This window comes from Mytilus edulis, chromosome 10 (genome assembly GCF_963676685.1).
Source record: "Mytilus edulis chromosome 10, xbMytEdul2.2, whole genome shotgun sequence".
NCBI classification, from domain to species: domain Eukaryota; kingdom Metazoa; phylum Mollusca; class Bivalvia; order Mytilida; family Mytilidae; genus Mytilus; species Mytilus edulis.
The window spans coordinates 58,873,316-58,889,813 of record NC_092353.1 but is presented as its reverse complement, the minus strand read 5'-3'; the positions used below and the strand labels follow the sequence as shown (position 1 = coordinate 58,889,813).

The following is a 16,498-nucleotide window of genomic DNA, read 5'->3' as shown; positions in this document are numbered from 1 at the left end:
CAATTATTATAAACTATGACATTTCTGTTGTTTTTTTAATTATTTGTAAGTGTTTTTACCTAGTGTTTTAATGTGAAGCATTTCCTGAATAACTGATCTATATTCCGAATTTATTTTAATGAATAACACTTAACTCCAATATACAAATATGTTTAAAGTTGATTAATGTTATTTTATATAATTATATTTTGATAGGACGCTACATTTGAAGCTGACTGTCTTGTATAAATCCCAACATATGTAATAAAAACAATTCGTTTAAAAAATTAGATTGGTTTCAACAGTTATATAATATATACATATATTATTCGTCTAAACATCAGCCCAACAATGCAAGATATTCTTGAAATCATATGTTTGAACGTTGTTTTCAATTTAGACTTGACATAAACTGTGAAGAGTTTGTTTGTATTGAATTAATGTTATTTTTAAAAACCGTGTACACCTGACTTAACAAGTACAATGTATTTAGGGTTTCATGATTTCCCACTTTATATAAATAGATTCGGTATAAAAATAGAACTTACTTTAAACTGATCTGAAGTCGGTCATTGTATATTACTGGGAATTTTGTATTACATGTATGTATGTTATACTTATCATATTCAAGGTTACATATTATATATTGACTAGCGGCATTATTATTCTGTCAGACATAACAACATAGCTGAGGAGTGTAAAAGCATGATGGGTTTGTTATATATTTGCAAATACCCGCATCTACGTATTTACTGCGTGCAACTGAGACTTGTTAACCTTACATATTCTTTGGAAGGATGTAGATGCAGCAATTCAATTCTTCTGATATGTGTTGAAAAATGTGAATTTCAATTCATTTGCCGGAAGAAAATAGGAAATCGTTTTTCAATGCATTGTAAAAGTGGAAGTCATTTTGTGTTCAATAAATGGATAACACTTTCGTCTATTAAGTCTAAACAACATTGGCTGGATATATCAAGTCGCAGAAAAAATATTGTTTTAAATCGTTTTTGTTATTCAAATTTGATGCATACTTTTACTCCCTGTTTTAAAGAAGTGCAAATAATTGGAGGTCACACAACTGATATTCTTTTGAACGCGAAAAGGAACAGAAGAGTTCCGTTTTTAAGTGTTTCTCCGATTGATTGTATGTGGTGCTTGGACGCAGCTTCAGTGAATGTTCTCTCGGTACTGCTATTCATTGTCAAAATATTTCATTTGCATAGTTTCATATTCCACCTATCTCGACGTTTTAATCGGTTCTTGCGTGACGTCGAAATCCATTGTAGCCATCCGACAAATATTAATTTCAAGATTGCAGAGCAATCTTTCGCTTTTGTACTTGTTTTATTATATTCGATTTCATCAATGGAAGTATTACAGATACTTGCAAGTATTGTATTTAAATTATTTGCAGAATTAACAGGTAAACATGTACATCTTTTAATTTCTCATTTTCCTAGAAAACAGTTCCAAACCATCAATACTGAAAAAGATATAAGTTTAAAGTCCCTTTTAAAGCAAAATATACAGCCTTTGAAGCCAAGACAAATCTTCACCGTATTTCCTATTTATGGAAAAATTTCCAATCTAGCGACAATAAGACAACATCAAGACGATTCGCTAATACCAACAAGATGTATGGAAAATGGGGGAACAGTAAATGCGCCAGCAAGAGGACAAGAAGAAGGTCATACTTTGGCGTCAGAAAAAAAAATGGAAAGCGAGCTTTTGCGACTGTCGACTTTATGCAATTTCCCTGTGTTCGGAATAAGCCTTTTACGCTTAGCGGAATATGGGTTTTATTCGGAGGGAAATAACGATGAATTGGTCTGTTATTCCTGTAGTAATCGTGTTAAAGGCTGGACCCCCAACAGCGACTATTCAGACGTCAATAATCATTATTCAAACTGCCAACATGTTAGAAAAAAGAAATTTGCGGTACCACTTGAAGCTTCGGGTTATTCAAAAGATTTCACACAAATGGGTTAGTTTATATTTTGAGCATGTCGATGTGTTATATAAAGTATAATAACACCATTTTACGAAACCAAAACATTATAATAACGAATATAGATTATTTAGCTTATTTATCATTGTTATACGATGATGACTGATGTACCCATATTTTGGCTATTGATTTTATTGTGTCTGTTTAGTTATCGCATCAATGTAAATATAACGGAATTTGATGAGACTGTCATCAAAGTCGGAGGGTTAGCGCTATAAAAACAGGTTTAATCCACCATTTTCTACATGCCTGTACTAAGTCAGGAATATGACAGTTCTTGTCGATTCGTTTTTGATTCGTTTTGTTATATGAAATTGCCGTGTTGACTTTCCAAATTGATTTTCCTCTAAGTTCAGTATTTTTGTGATTTTACTTTTTTTTATCATGTTATTATTCAATTATTTGGTATAGAACGTACCATTTTCGGTCAAGTATCATAGTTAAATTAGTATATTTATTATAGAATCGTTGAAATGAAATGCCACATAAACTCTATCCATCTAATTTATTTTGAAATTTACATCGGGCTAAAATAAGCTCTGAAAGGAAATTTTTGTGAGCGTAATATATGGCTTTTAAAAGGTACCCACGAACAATACAAATAGGACTATTGCTTAACTAACGTACATTTTTATTTTATTACACTGAGAAATAAAGAGAGAAAGGTTAACATACTTTGTTTCACAAAACATCTGTATTGAAATGTACAAATTAACCTGCGGGTAGTAGTGTAAAATGGGGCTGTATTATTGCAACTAGGCAGTTCGACGACCAAAAGTACAATACGGGACAAGATGGTATCTTTATCAGCCGGACCGGGAATAATTGAAAAAAAAATGCTAGGATGTTTTCTTTAAACAGCAGACGCGGGTTTCGTCTATTAAAGACTCACCAAAATTAAAAAAAAAACATTTTGCCAAATACAGCTTAATTTATTCATTTCTGGTTTAAAAGTTCCTTACTGTTTCGAAAATTTAAAGGTTTTCAAACAGTTAATTTCAATTATGATCCTATACAAGATAATTCATGTCAAATCACAATTACTTAAGTTGTACCAAATGTGCTATGCGCATTTTGATGTTCTTGTTTATAATGTAAGTGTTCTTTACAGATGCATAATACTTTCAGGAAAGATCTACTTTTTGTTTCGTAATTTAAAATGTTCCACTTATTGTACCGTGGATTAAATCGTTCTACTTTTTAATTCTATATTGAGATCAAATGAAATCGTGTTAGTTTTTAAAAAGTATGTAAGCTCGAGTAAATAAAATTAAGTTTCAATTATATGTGGGTGTACTTTTAGAGGGGATATTAAATCTTAGAATTTATTAATAATTCATATTTATTATCCCACTAATAGAAATGATTCAATAACCTTATTTGTCATTTATTAATTATTCATAAAACAATTATACAATTGTTTTTAATAAAAAGTATATATTATTTTCAAAGGGGAGATAACTTTAACACAAATGAAATATGTGACCAATTCATGTCAGATACCTAGAAAGAAACTAATGTTTTCCACTTTTTGTAAAATTTCAAACACAATTATTCTATTACAATGATGAATTAAAAAAATATCATATAAAACAACACAAGTCTTATAAGTGCATGTTTGAATTAGACAATTAAAGATCTACAGCCCTTGGATGGTATAAACTTCCTAAAAACGTGTAAGGTGTAATGGTCGATGGCATATGGTGCAATGGTGGAAGGTGTATGGTGTTATGTTGTATGGTGTAAGGGGAAATGTGTAATGATGTATGAGGAATGGTGTGATTGTGCAACGTGTATATAAAGTGTGGTACTATGCAAAATATTCATAAGAACTGATTTCTAGTTTTGTACATTAATTTACAATATTGTGATCAAAATTCGTTCTTTGAAATAAATAAAAAATTATCGCATACAATTTGATCATGATACCTTAAGGAGGTAGACCTAGGTTAAGGGAAATAACTCTTAAAATTATCAGTACGTTTGTGTCAACCATTTTCAAAAACATATTCTAAGCTTCTAGGATACATAGATTATTTTCAATCGGTTTCAGGTAAATGCTTTAAATACATTGATGAACTTGACTTTTACAAACGCTTACTGAATTAAAGGGTTATTTCCCTGAACCTAGGCCTACCCCCTTAATATATTTGAATTACATGAATACATTTTGTAATAATTTATCCAGTAATAATATGTAACATTATTGTAGAAAGAACTCTAAATTTCTCGAAAATGAGTATTGTACTGAATCCTTAATTTTAAAAACTCCCTCCTATTTATAAACATTTATTTTACTTTTTAAAAATTTGAAATTATCGATTAATGGAAATGTATTGAATTTGTGTTGGTCTTGTGCATGTTACACAAATAGATATTAATTCCCACTGAGCGTCTGCTATGTTAGTCAATATGTATAGAAGTTTCATATTAATTCATATATATGCTTGTCATTATGTAAGTTGCTGTTTTTGTATGCCTATTTCATATCTCTTCGTTTTTTGTTAAATAACTGTCATTACTGAACTGAATTCATTACCCTTTTGATGAATATGTATTATTGATATCATCTTAATATTTCTTTGTTTTCTGATTATGTAAATATTTGATTAATGCTAATAATTTCCTTATTTAGAAAAAAACACATCATAATTTAATGTTGTTTTGATAAATGTATTCAAGGCATAAAGTATTCTTAAAGTGTGATAGCAGAAAGAGTTACAATGTTATACATTATGTTCGACATAAAAACAAAATACAAATAAGGAATGTTGCCGTTTTCTGGTCGGAAACAACTATTTTTCAGCTGGTACGCTTTGGAATAAAACAAAGAAAAGCCAATAAACAAATGAAAGTATACTCAATTGAGACCCTGAACAGTAAAGACAAATAAAAAATGTTACGCTTAACCAGAGGGTGTTATAACCATTACTTTAGTACAAATAAATTACAGCGTTTAAATACTGGTGAAATCCACAACAACATTTACGATCATATATTATTTTTGCATTGACGATTGAATGCGGTTTAATGATTAAAAGCAGCTTCGGAATGCAAAAAAATGCATACTCCCAAAAAGCCAAATACATCAGAGATAGAGGCGTCCAAAGCCGACTTGCTTTAAAGAGTATTTTTTAAGTACAAAAACGCAATAATGCCAGTATCGCAGAATACTTGATGATCTTGAAAGGTGGAGATAGGAAAAGCTCAATAGATTAAAAAAAAAACGCACAATATCATGTTTATTTTATTGATAATAGCAGGCTAATATAATTTTGACACTTTTGTGCAAAAAGGATCTTGTGATGTCACACGTTGAAATTAACATATCTGGCATACAAAAAATTTGAAAAAAATTGAGCAACATCCTTATCCAAAAATAATTACATAATTGGCATCAGTGCTAAATACATTATTGGAATATTGAAACCAATGTGCAGATATGCGTGACAAAATTTTAAAAAATCCAAATGCTATTGCTTGACAGAAAAAAATGTCTTTTAAAAACCTGATATATGTTCTTTTCTGTAGATTCATGTACTTTTTGATTTTCTAATTTAAAATTACAAAATCGTAATCCTTAACAAAGTAATAAACTCATCATAGATACCAGAATTAAAATTTTGTATTTGCGCCAGACTTGCGATTCGTCTACAAAAGACTCATCAGTGACGATCGAATAAGAAATAGTTAAAAAGACCAAATTGAATTGGAAGTTAAAGATCATTGAGGATAAAAAAAAATCTATTTTTTTTTGTCAAATACAGCTAAGGTTATGTATCATTTACATTATCTCAGTGCAAAAGTGTCGATTACTGTATAATTCTGTCATATACTCGAGTCTACAAGAATCGATGCTACCTGTTAATGAAAGCAACTTTCAATATATTGGTACTTCTGAGGACTGCTTAAACCTAAATATGTTAAAGCGAAGGGTATATAACTACTTTTTTACTTGAGAAGCTCATGACAAGAAGGAAAAAAAAGACAATTCGCTATAACATGTATAAAACTTTGCATGATGTTGTGATTAAAGCACAAATTAAGTAAACACACACTTCGTATCTTCTACCTCAGAGACCAAAACTTAGGAATAAAAAGTATTATTTTGAATGTTTAAGGACATTTTAAACTAGACATACACACCAAATAGAAAATGGTCTATGATCAGGTTTGCTTTCATCATCCTGATTTACATGTAGTAAAATTACATAACTTATGAAAGATCTACTGAATTACCATCGCTCCAGGTTTTGTTTTTGGTTTGAGAAAAATGATTTTTGAAGTTCTCACATTTTATATTACTGTTTGCTTGTAGAAAATGTAGAATAGACATTAATTTCATAATTTTAGCTTTGAGTATGAATTATGAGCAAAAAGGTTGTCAAAATGGTATTGTTTACATTTTTAGGTGCTATCACGTGCACTTGTATTCATATCTTATTTTGTTTCCGGTATGTTATGATTTTTATTATGACACATTTGTTTTTCTTCAGGCACAGATAAGAAAACCTTGCTTAATCCCAATACACTTTATTCACCATTCTTATCCGTACAAGTGATAGTCCTAGTAGCATTGTTTTGGTAGCTGGGTTTAGAGTTAATATAAACTTCATGGCTTATTTTCTGCAAAACGACTTCTTTATTTTTGTACTAAAATGTAGAATATTAGTGTATGTTGGCGCTAATGTCGTTTCCTCGCTGTCTCTTTGACATGTATCAAATACCTTGTTATTTTTGTATGTTCCCGTTTTCGAGAGGCACTTTTGTTGATACACGTAACAGTCATATTATGTATAGATCACGCCACTAATTACATAAGGATACAAAATTAATTTTTGAATGATGCACAAACAACGCACCAATTTCAACGAACAACATATGTTTTGTAATATCGTAAAAAAATATCGGAAATTGATGAGACAGTCATTAAAGTGAGAGGGTTAGCGCTATAGAACCAGGTTTAACCCACCATTTTCTACATTTGAAAATGCCTGTACCAAGTCAGGAATTTGACAGTTTTTGTCCATTCGTTTTTGACGCGTTTTGTTATTTGATTTTGCCATGTGATTATGGACTTTCCCAATTGATCTTCCTCTAAGTTCAGTATTTTTGTGATTTTACTTTTCTGTAAACAATTTTAAATAGCTAAAATGTAATTATTTTATAGGGAAACCAAATGGGAATACAGACCATATCTGCGACGGGAAGATGTCTTCAGATTTGTCGATCGTGTGTACGGATGATAAACATGATGCAGTTACTGCGAACTTGATTGTGTCCAGTAATAACAACGAAGAACACCTTAATAATCAGTCAAGAACCATAGGACAAGCTAAACAAACAGAAACATCTTCGGAGGCATATAGAAATGAAGTATATCCATACATTTCTGAAAAGTATGGTTTATCTCGAGGGGTAGGTTATTCTCAGACTGACAATGTTGTAAGAAGAGAATATGACGTATCAAACAATCAAAACAGCGATACACAAGGAACGGGAGCTCACGAGTCATCACTTATGAACGGAAGGCAAATGTTCCCACCAACTTATACGAGAGAAATATCAGTCGACGGCAATACAAACATAACTGATAGTTTAAACCTTCTCTCTCTAGAATCCGAAGAGCAAATGCCATACTTCTCTGGTATAACTCAAAATCCACGTAATAATGTGCCTTCTGTAAGCCACCAACCGATGATAAAACAGAACGAATTACTGGAAAGCAACCAAGAACAATTAACTTTTAAATACGACGGAAGACTGGTGAAAATGAAATATCCAAATTACGAGCCACTGCAAAAAAGGAGAGATTCTTATTCTGACTGGCCAGCAAACAGGAATTTCCTTCATCCTTATGATCTCGCTGAATGCGGATTTTTCTTCACCCGTGAGTATTCCTATTTTACAATGTACAATGCTCCAATGAATATGATGAAAAAGGTATATTCATAATTTAGATACTTGTAAATGCTCGATTACAATATTAATTCAGAAAAATTAATGAACATTTAATATAGTATTTCACCTAACACATTCGGTAAACAACGGACATATATAAACCCTACAGCTTTGCAGAAATATACATATACGCAAATCTTTCTTATATATGTGTTTACATTATTAGTTACATAGTGTGCTAGTGAGCTAATACGGTATATATGGGGTCAGTAAATTCCATATGGGGTGAGAGTGAAGCTCGAATCCCCATATGGAATTTACTGACCACATATATCCCATATGGAATTTACTGACCCCATATATACCGTAGTAGGTCACTAGCACACTATGTAACGAATTTATCTTACCGACTATCTTAACGTGTAAAATTTAGTCTTGTGATCTATCAAAATGAGCAAGCCAGTCTTCAATACTGTTAGCATTAATAAACTACTTTCATTGATCCTACAAGAACAATAGCCAACGATAACAACTTGTTAGTTTTAAATGTGTTTAATGAATTTATTTCAATCTTAATCATCAATTCCTTCGTCTGTTGAAACCTTTACGATTTTTTCTCAGTTCCAATTGTTTTATGAAGGGACGTAACACCACTACTAACCGTGTATGAAATAAGCCCCGCCTTCCTTCTACCTAATATGAAATACAAAAGGACGCAACTCCACTACTAATCGTGTATGAAATAAGCCCCGCCTCCTTACTAACCTAATATCAAATATACACGGTCTTCACGCAGACGCTTTTAACCAATCAAATTCCTAGAAATGTATAGGGGGTAAGATAATAATATTTGTAGCTATATGCCTTTTTTATTCATGTAAGTTAATCAATCGATCGATGGAATTTTTAAGCTTACAAATGTTAGTTTTGTATTGTTTTTATTTTTAGATTTTGAAGACTGTGTGAGATGTTTTCATTGTGGCATTGGTAAGTACTGATTGACCTTAAGCAACTGTTGCCTGAAAAAAATAAACTAGGAATTGTAAAGATTTTAAAAGTTAAAACAAAATAACTTGAAGAGATATTCTTGAATTTAAAACAACAGTTTTTATTTGTGGTTGACCGTGCTAGATGTTATTCATGTTCAGCGTATTGGGGTTTATTTAGATTAGAACAATACTATCAGGAAAAACAGACTGAGATATCCGTAAAATCTTCATTTGACGCACATTTTAATGTACTAGCTATTTGAATAAAAACCAATTGTCATTTAAATACTCAAGCTATCGACTACTACTGTGAGAAGTGTGATGAACAGTCCAAGTATTACGATATATCTTTTCATACCGCTTTGACGTAGATAGAAATGGAATAATAAGAATCTTAGGCCTTCGGCTTTTGATAAAAATGTTTTATTTGAGAAAGGCAATAAAATTTAAAGTGTATTACAAACGTCCATCCATTTTCAGTTACATTACAAAGAAGTCTTTAAATCCTATTTGAACAAATTAAAAGTCAAGACATTGATTTCCTTACCTTTTTGATACCTGATTTCGTACATTCGAATTACCTATAGTCGCCGTCAGCTGAAATTCGTAGCGGTTATCAGTAAAAATAATCTAAACTAGTAATCGCGTTCACTCGAGATATAGTTTTTCACATTCCATTCGTACATCGCAAAAAGAAAAACCACTACTGACCTACCTTTTAAGTGATCACACTGTTATAATCTTGACCTTCACATTTTCCAGAAAGTTTTCTATTGTTATTCCGCCATCTTCGTTTCTATGAAGATCATTTGTTTACATATGACATTCGTCATTTACGCAGTTTCCTGAAATGTTCTTTTCATTGATGTAATAAGATTTCCCGCGCTTTATGCAAATTTTATGAAATTGAACTCCACGGAAACACTTCCGGTAAAAGCAATGGCGTATTCCACCATTCAAAATCGTCTTGAAAAATGTGAAGGTCAGGATTATCACAGTGCAATCACTTAAAAGATAGGTCAGTAGTGGTTTTTCTCTTGACGATTTATGAATGAAATGTGAAAAACTATATCATGAGTGAACGTGGTTGATAGTTTAGATTATTTTTACCGATAACCGCCACGAATTTCAGCTATCGGCGACTATAATAAATTTCACAAGTACAAGCACTGTATAACTATATAACATTGTTGTACCAAACAAATGTTTGTGTAAGAGTTTTTCATTTGTAAGGAAACATATAAGCCTATATTTAACTCATCACAGATACCAGGATAGGATTTTTATATTCACGCCAGACGCGCGTTTCGTCTACAAAAGACCCATCAGTAACGCATTACAGTATAGTACACGTACAATTTGGAAGAAAAATAAAAATAAAAAAAACTGGATATGCTAAAAACAACACTAACCACAACCTATAAAATTATGAGACTTACATTTTTAGTTGTGCAAATGTTAAATATATTTTAGTATTACATTTCCTGATATCGATTCATCTGCTTGTGTATGTTTAGCAAAACTGATATTTATATTTTGTAAGGTTTAAGGAACTGGGAAGACAATGATAATGTGTGGGTCGAACATGCTCGATGGTCACAACGATGCCAGTATCTCATTTTACGGAAAGGAAAAGAATTCATTGATACCGTTGTACAAATGTTAGGACTAAACACCGTAAGTGTTAATTTTTGAATTATATAAAGTACAATTCAATTGAATATTTGTGCGATTATAAAGATATGTACATAATATATCATAAAGTTGAGTTTTAAGTTTAGATTGACGTGTTTTGACAAAATGTTTACTAGGTATGTCATAAAAAGCAATGCTTACATGAGTGCAATGCAAAATAACATGCCAAATACCTAAACATAAATAATTTTGGATACCTTTTACATTACTAAAACAAAAATGTACATGTAGCAAATGCATTATGCGGAATGTTTCATATTTTTTTTTTGAAAATCTAATTAGAAATGAATGTGATATTTTGCAAACTGATTATTAATAAAGGTTCTAGTTCAAACTTTTTCAAAACATACAATTCGCAATGTAGATCAAACCTCAAGGCCGTAAGTTTTCTCATTTGAATTGTTTTACATTGTCATTTCGTTTTTTTTATAGCTGACTATGCGGTATGGGCTTTGCTCATTGTTGAAGGCCATACGGTCTCCTATAGTTGTAATTTCTGTGTCATTTTGGTCTGTTGTGGAGAGTTAGGTCATTGGCAATCATTCCAAATCTTCTTTTTTATATATCAAGTTATATTCGAAAGTCGATTTGCAGTCTGCTTTAAAACAGATCGATTGGATAAGTCTATCCTTTGGGTAAATAGTATACGAAAGACTGTTATAAAATACACACGAATAATGTGCTGATAAACCTACAGTTTTAACTGTTACAATAATTCTTGATTTTTTAACTCAACCAACCACACTATTATTACTGTGTTTGTAAATCAATTCTCTGTTTTGCTCTTGTATGGCTATGATGAATTCAATGTTGCTAAATCCATGTCGAAGTAAATTCCAAAAAACATTTTTTTACGTAATCCGGCAGACATCATATCGTTCTTGACGGATAGATCATTGTAGATACGATTGTCGTGTTGTCAGCATCGAGTATAATGGCTAAGAAGTAAAGTTTTAACAGGAAAAAAAATGAAACTGATGACACTGTGATTCTGGAACTTCGTAATAGCAAATAAAAATGTGTATCTTGTTGAATCTAGTTGCGTAATACAAAGATTATCCCATGTCTCTCTTCAATATAGGTTTATATCTGTACCCTTGGTACGAACGAACACTTAAACATGTTATATAAGTATCTTAAATGTTGCTTGTGACGATGTGGAGAGGGATAGGTTATAATCCATAATTACACATGTTACAATATTTTGCAAATGATGTCATTTTCCAACTTTATTTCATTCGTGTTTTGAGTCTGCGAATGAACTGATGAATAAACTGGCACAGTCATCGACAGTCCTTTTAAACTTTTCTATTGATTCTAAATTGATTTAAATTCATATTTTAGTACACAGGTAACGCATGTGCCCAATAACATTTGTAAATTTTTGTTGACCTTATATTAATATAGGCTGTCCTTTTAATGTTGATGTTGTTCATATCGCCAATTGAGACATCATTGACTTATAATTTATTCATATGATTTTGAGTGTCCTCTCTGAACAAAAATCCAAAAAGCGCTTTGGACATCACTATTTTGGTCCTCAATGCTCTTCAACTTCGTACTTTATTTGGATTCGAGCGTCACTGATGAGTCTTTTGTAGACGAAACGCGCGTCTGGCGTATATACTAAATTTAGTCCTGGTATCTATGATGAGTTAATCTATACATATTTTTAAAAAAATGAACCTTAACTCTTTAACTCATATTTGTTGATTCATCTACAATTTCTAAAACTAATTGAATTGCTTTTTAATCCAGATGCTGTTTTTTGTTTCGCCTTGACGGCATTTGCAAGTATCTGTACATGGAGATTATATAGCCCCATCCCCTCTTATGAACTTTGAAACTTATCTATAGTTTACTAGCTAATGTTTATATTTATATTTTACTTAACAACTTAATTATGATGAGGCAATGGTCATGTTGGTATTAGGTATGCAGTTGTATAAGCATTGGTACATCTCATTTACATGGAGATTTTTTAGCCATGTAACTCAGTCATGGTTCATTGACTCTGTATATTGTGTAAGATGTTAAAGTATTGCTATTTTGATTTCAACATTTGCATAATCAAACTTTTATTCTCTTTCAGGATGGAGAAAACATGCAAAATGAACCACTTCAACTAGAACCAACAGGTACTTTTATGTTTTACATCAACAATGCACCATTCATACGGAAGTCAGTTTATAAATGGTTTCATTCATGAGAATGTACTAAGTTGTAACTCCAATTTGCCCTTTTAAAACAGAGATATAATGCATCCTCAAGTGTATTTTTAATTTCATTTTTGTTTTTGAAGATTGGACTTTATTTCAATGGTTACTTGTTACTACGAAAGTTATTTTATAAACAGTTCTATAAGTTCATAAAATAGACTTAATGTTCTTAGTTTTCCCTTTTTAACGATTATCCTATGAAACACAGGCTTTTAAATTCATTGGATCACGACCACGGTTTTAACGGGGACAAAACTATATTTATTCTAAATGAAAAGTGTGTATGTATACATTTATTAGATGTACACTCTGTGGTCTACAGGAGGTCACTTTTGATACTAATTACATATTCAATGCATAGGTTTCATAAAAATACAACCAATCAATTATGCACAAACGGCAAATTTATAAAACAAAACATGTTTGCAAATTTTTTTCTCTACATTTTAAACTATGTTTAACCAAGAAATAGTTTTAAGGAAAACTTGAGATTGTCTCAATCTGTTAAGCATGTAAATGCCTATTCAGTTGAAATATTTAAAATTTGAACCGGCGATATCTAACACTTATACTTTTTTTTTCAATCTAAAAATACATCTGGTGTACTAAATTATAATCCTGGTACCTTTGATAACTATTTACCCTTTTCATTTGTATATGTCATTACTGCCACACTTCTCTGTTCGTAGTCAAAGTCAGTTATTAACTTACTGGTGGTAAGATAGCATGGCAATCAAGAACTTGGCGTCCACGATAACAAACTTATCTAACAAAGTTGTTCTTTGCTAATAATAAACTCATTATAGATACCAGAAAAGAAATTTTATATTTTCGCAAGAAGCGCGTCTGTCTACAAAAGACTCATCAGTGACGCTTGAATAAAAAATGTAAAAAAAAACAACAAATAAAGTACACAGTTGAAGAGCATTGTGATGATTAAAAATGCATGACGAGGATGCGGATTGCTACTCGTGCTGACAACGATTATAATTTATCTTATATTTGTAGACCCAACACAATCTACTCGAAATCCACTTGAGCATGCAGCTGCACAGTATGTTCTTTCAGAAAAGATGTTCGAAGACGAAGAACTTGTCAGAGTATGCATGATGTCGCTCATAGAAACAACAGGTATTTTATTGCAATGAAATACACATAATGTAATTAATTTACAGGTCGACATATTTACCTGCTCTTAATTCTTAGTGGATGTTGCATCATATTCCTCTTCAGAAATCGAAACATATTGAATTAAAACATATCTCGAATTATTGTACATTATTATAAGTATAAGTGAGATTTATTCTCAAAAGGTATGTTCTATGCATATCATTGTGAGCTTGTAAAAGCCATACACAATGCAAACTTTGTTTATTGGGATTGTGTAAATATTTGGTAGAAATGAATATCGCAGACAATAACAAATAGACCCTCGCAACACTTTTAGAAATACGGTTATTCCAAATACTTAAAGCAACGTATTTATTTAAAGGACAGTACATTTGAATTTCAATATAGTTTTCGTCGAATGAAATTAACATAGTTAAAGACACTAAAGCTAAACAATAGCAGTAAGCACTATGCAAAGGAGAATAGGAAATAAAGAATACGAAACAGTTAAAAAAACAAACAAAAAGAAAGAGTGAAACAAATTGTGTTTTAAAGTTTCGAATATTTATTTGTTTATTTTGATTAATGATTATGAATTGTTTCTATCCCAAAATATAAATACGTCGATAGCATTGATAGAGACAATGTCAATTAAATGTAAATACCGAGGGGTTTTGATAATACAATATAATTCCTTGATCATGAATAGATATAGCTAGGCATGGCTTAAATCTTTGATTCGAAAGAGAACATGTAAAATAATAAAAATATATTTTAGGTTGGCATTCCATTACGATTGAACATCTTGTCACCTCCTTGCTTGAGATGACTGCAACTGAATTAGCCTCTCGAAACGACCATAAAGCGGCCAATAGTCAATATAATGGGTCTAAACCTTGCATGGATAGTCCTGAATCACGTGGAACAGAGATCAAATCATTAACTATAGAGTCGATTGCAAGAGTTGTTGAAACTGACGATACAAAGAAAGGTATGAATCAAATAATTACTGAGGAATTATTTATTTTTGTGGGTACCGATTTTCGTGGTTGTGGAAAATTTGTATATTCGTGGATATGTAATTACGTTATTTTGGCAAAGTCTGCTTACATTCCTTTGAAAAATTTGTAATTCGTTGAAAATTTATAATCGTTGTTCTCCTGTTACTACGAAAATTAGTATAAAACGTATTTAAATGAATTCACATTATGTAAGAAATTATAAATGTCATTATGAATATTTCAAGATTAATGTATGTTGAGTATATAGATATAGGAAGATGTGGTGTGAGTGCCAATGAGACAACTCTCCATCCAAATAACAATTAAAAAAAAGTAAACCATTATAGGTCAATGTACAGCCTTCAACACGGAGCCTTGGTTCACACAGAACAACGAGCTATAAAGGGCCCCAAAATTACCAGTGTAAAACAATTAAAACGGGAAAACCAACGGTCTAATCTATATAAAAAAAACGAGAAACGAGAAACACGTATAAATTACATAAACAAACGACAACTACTGAACATCAGATTCCTGACTTTGGACAGGTGCAAACATTTGGAGCGGGATTAAACGTTTTAATGGTACCAAACCTTCTCCCTTTTTCTGAAACAATAGCATAACATCATAACATAGAAAAACTGTTAGTAGTGATTTTCTTTGCATGCTCCATTTTCTATTTTAGTTGTGGTCTACGCTTATACAAAAAAATTTCACTGACCCTTTCACTTAACCGGTTATAATATCATTATATAACATTTATAAATTTTCTGTTTAAGCTGATGATGATCCAGAAGAACTACAAAAAGAGATAGAAAAAATGAAAGATCTTTATACCTGCAAAATATGTTTAGACGAAAAAGTAGGTGTAACATTCCTCCCGTGTGGACATTTGGTGACTTGTGCACAGTGCTCACCAAAAATAAGAAGGTGTCCTCTTTGTAGAACATTCATCCGGAGTACAATTCAAACGAAGATATAGCATCTTTATGTTTTTGTTTAAAACCAAATATCTCGACTAAAGTACAATCAATTACCACAAATGGAAGTTCCTAAGTGTATGATGATATGCATTGAATTGTGACAAGAATGTGTCCATGCTACATGACCGTGAAATATTATCAACATCAATAATCAAGGAATTAGGAGAATATATATCACGCATTCGTATAAATGATAAATCACATGTTAATAAGGACAAGTACTACTGTGTTGTCTTATGGAAGAACAAAGCTAAGATTTCAATAATGACAACTAATAATTTTAACACATGTAATCTGTGTTGAAAATGGAAATAAGGATATAACCAATTTTTGATACATTTTTTTCTGTTTCTAGAAATGATAAATAGGTTTTTAAAACATTTTTTTTTATCTATATGGTCTTACAAATGGCTTATAATTATACATGTAAAAGATTTATATAAAAAATATGGGGGTCCATGGGCAAAATTTGTTAAGACATTTAAATGGAAAAACACCCACAGCATGCACAGGATTTAGAAAAATCTGATAAAATTTCAAAACATGATACGCAAACATCCTTAATAGAGTTTATAGAATGAAGAAAATAAATGAAATTGATAAGTCATCA

General features: G+C 31.2%; 1 protein-coding gene across 1 annotated transcript; it reads left to right on the top strand.

The window, feature by feature from the left end:
• Window positions 1–536: 536 nt before the first annotated feature.
• On the top strand, window positions 537–16,498 carry LOC139491558 (E3 ubiquitin-protein ligase XIAP-like). Its single transcript, XM_071279308.1, has 8 exons — window positions 537–1,966; window positions 7,161–7,880; window positions 8,840–8,878; window positions 10,424–10,557; window positions 12,668–12,713; window positions 13,803–13,925; window positions 14,683–14,895; window positions 15,685–16,498. The coding sequence occupies exons 1-8, from the start codon at window positions 685–687 to the stop codon at window positions 15,885–15,887; spliced, it is 2,760 nt and encodes a 919-aa protein (XP_071135409.1). The 5' UTR covers window positions 537–684; the 3' UTR covers window positions 15,888–16,498.

Bases quoted from the DNA above. Each gene is read 5' to 3' on its own strand.
- LOC139491558 (XM_071279308.1), top strand. From the start codon at position 685: ATGATGGGTTTGTTATATATTTGCAAATACCCGCATCTACGTATTTAC. The intron at 10,558-12,667 runs GTAAGTGTTAAT...ATTCTCTTTCAG, and splicing joins AAATGTTAGGACTAAACACC to GATGGAGAAAACATGCAAAA. The intron at 14,896-15,684 runs GTATGAATCAAA...TTTCTGTTTAAG, and splicing joins AACTGACGATACAAAGAAAG to CTGATGATGATCCAGAAGAA.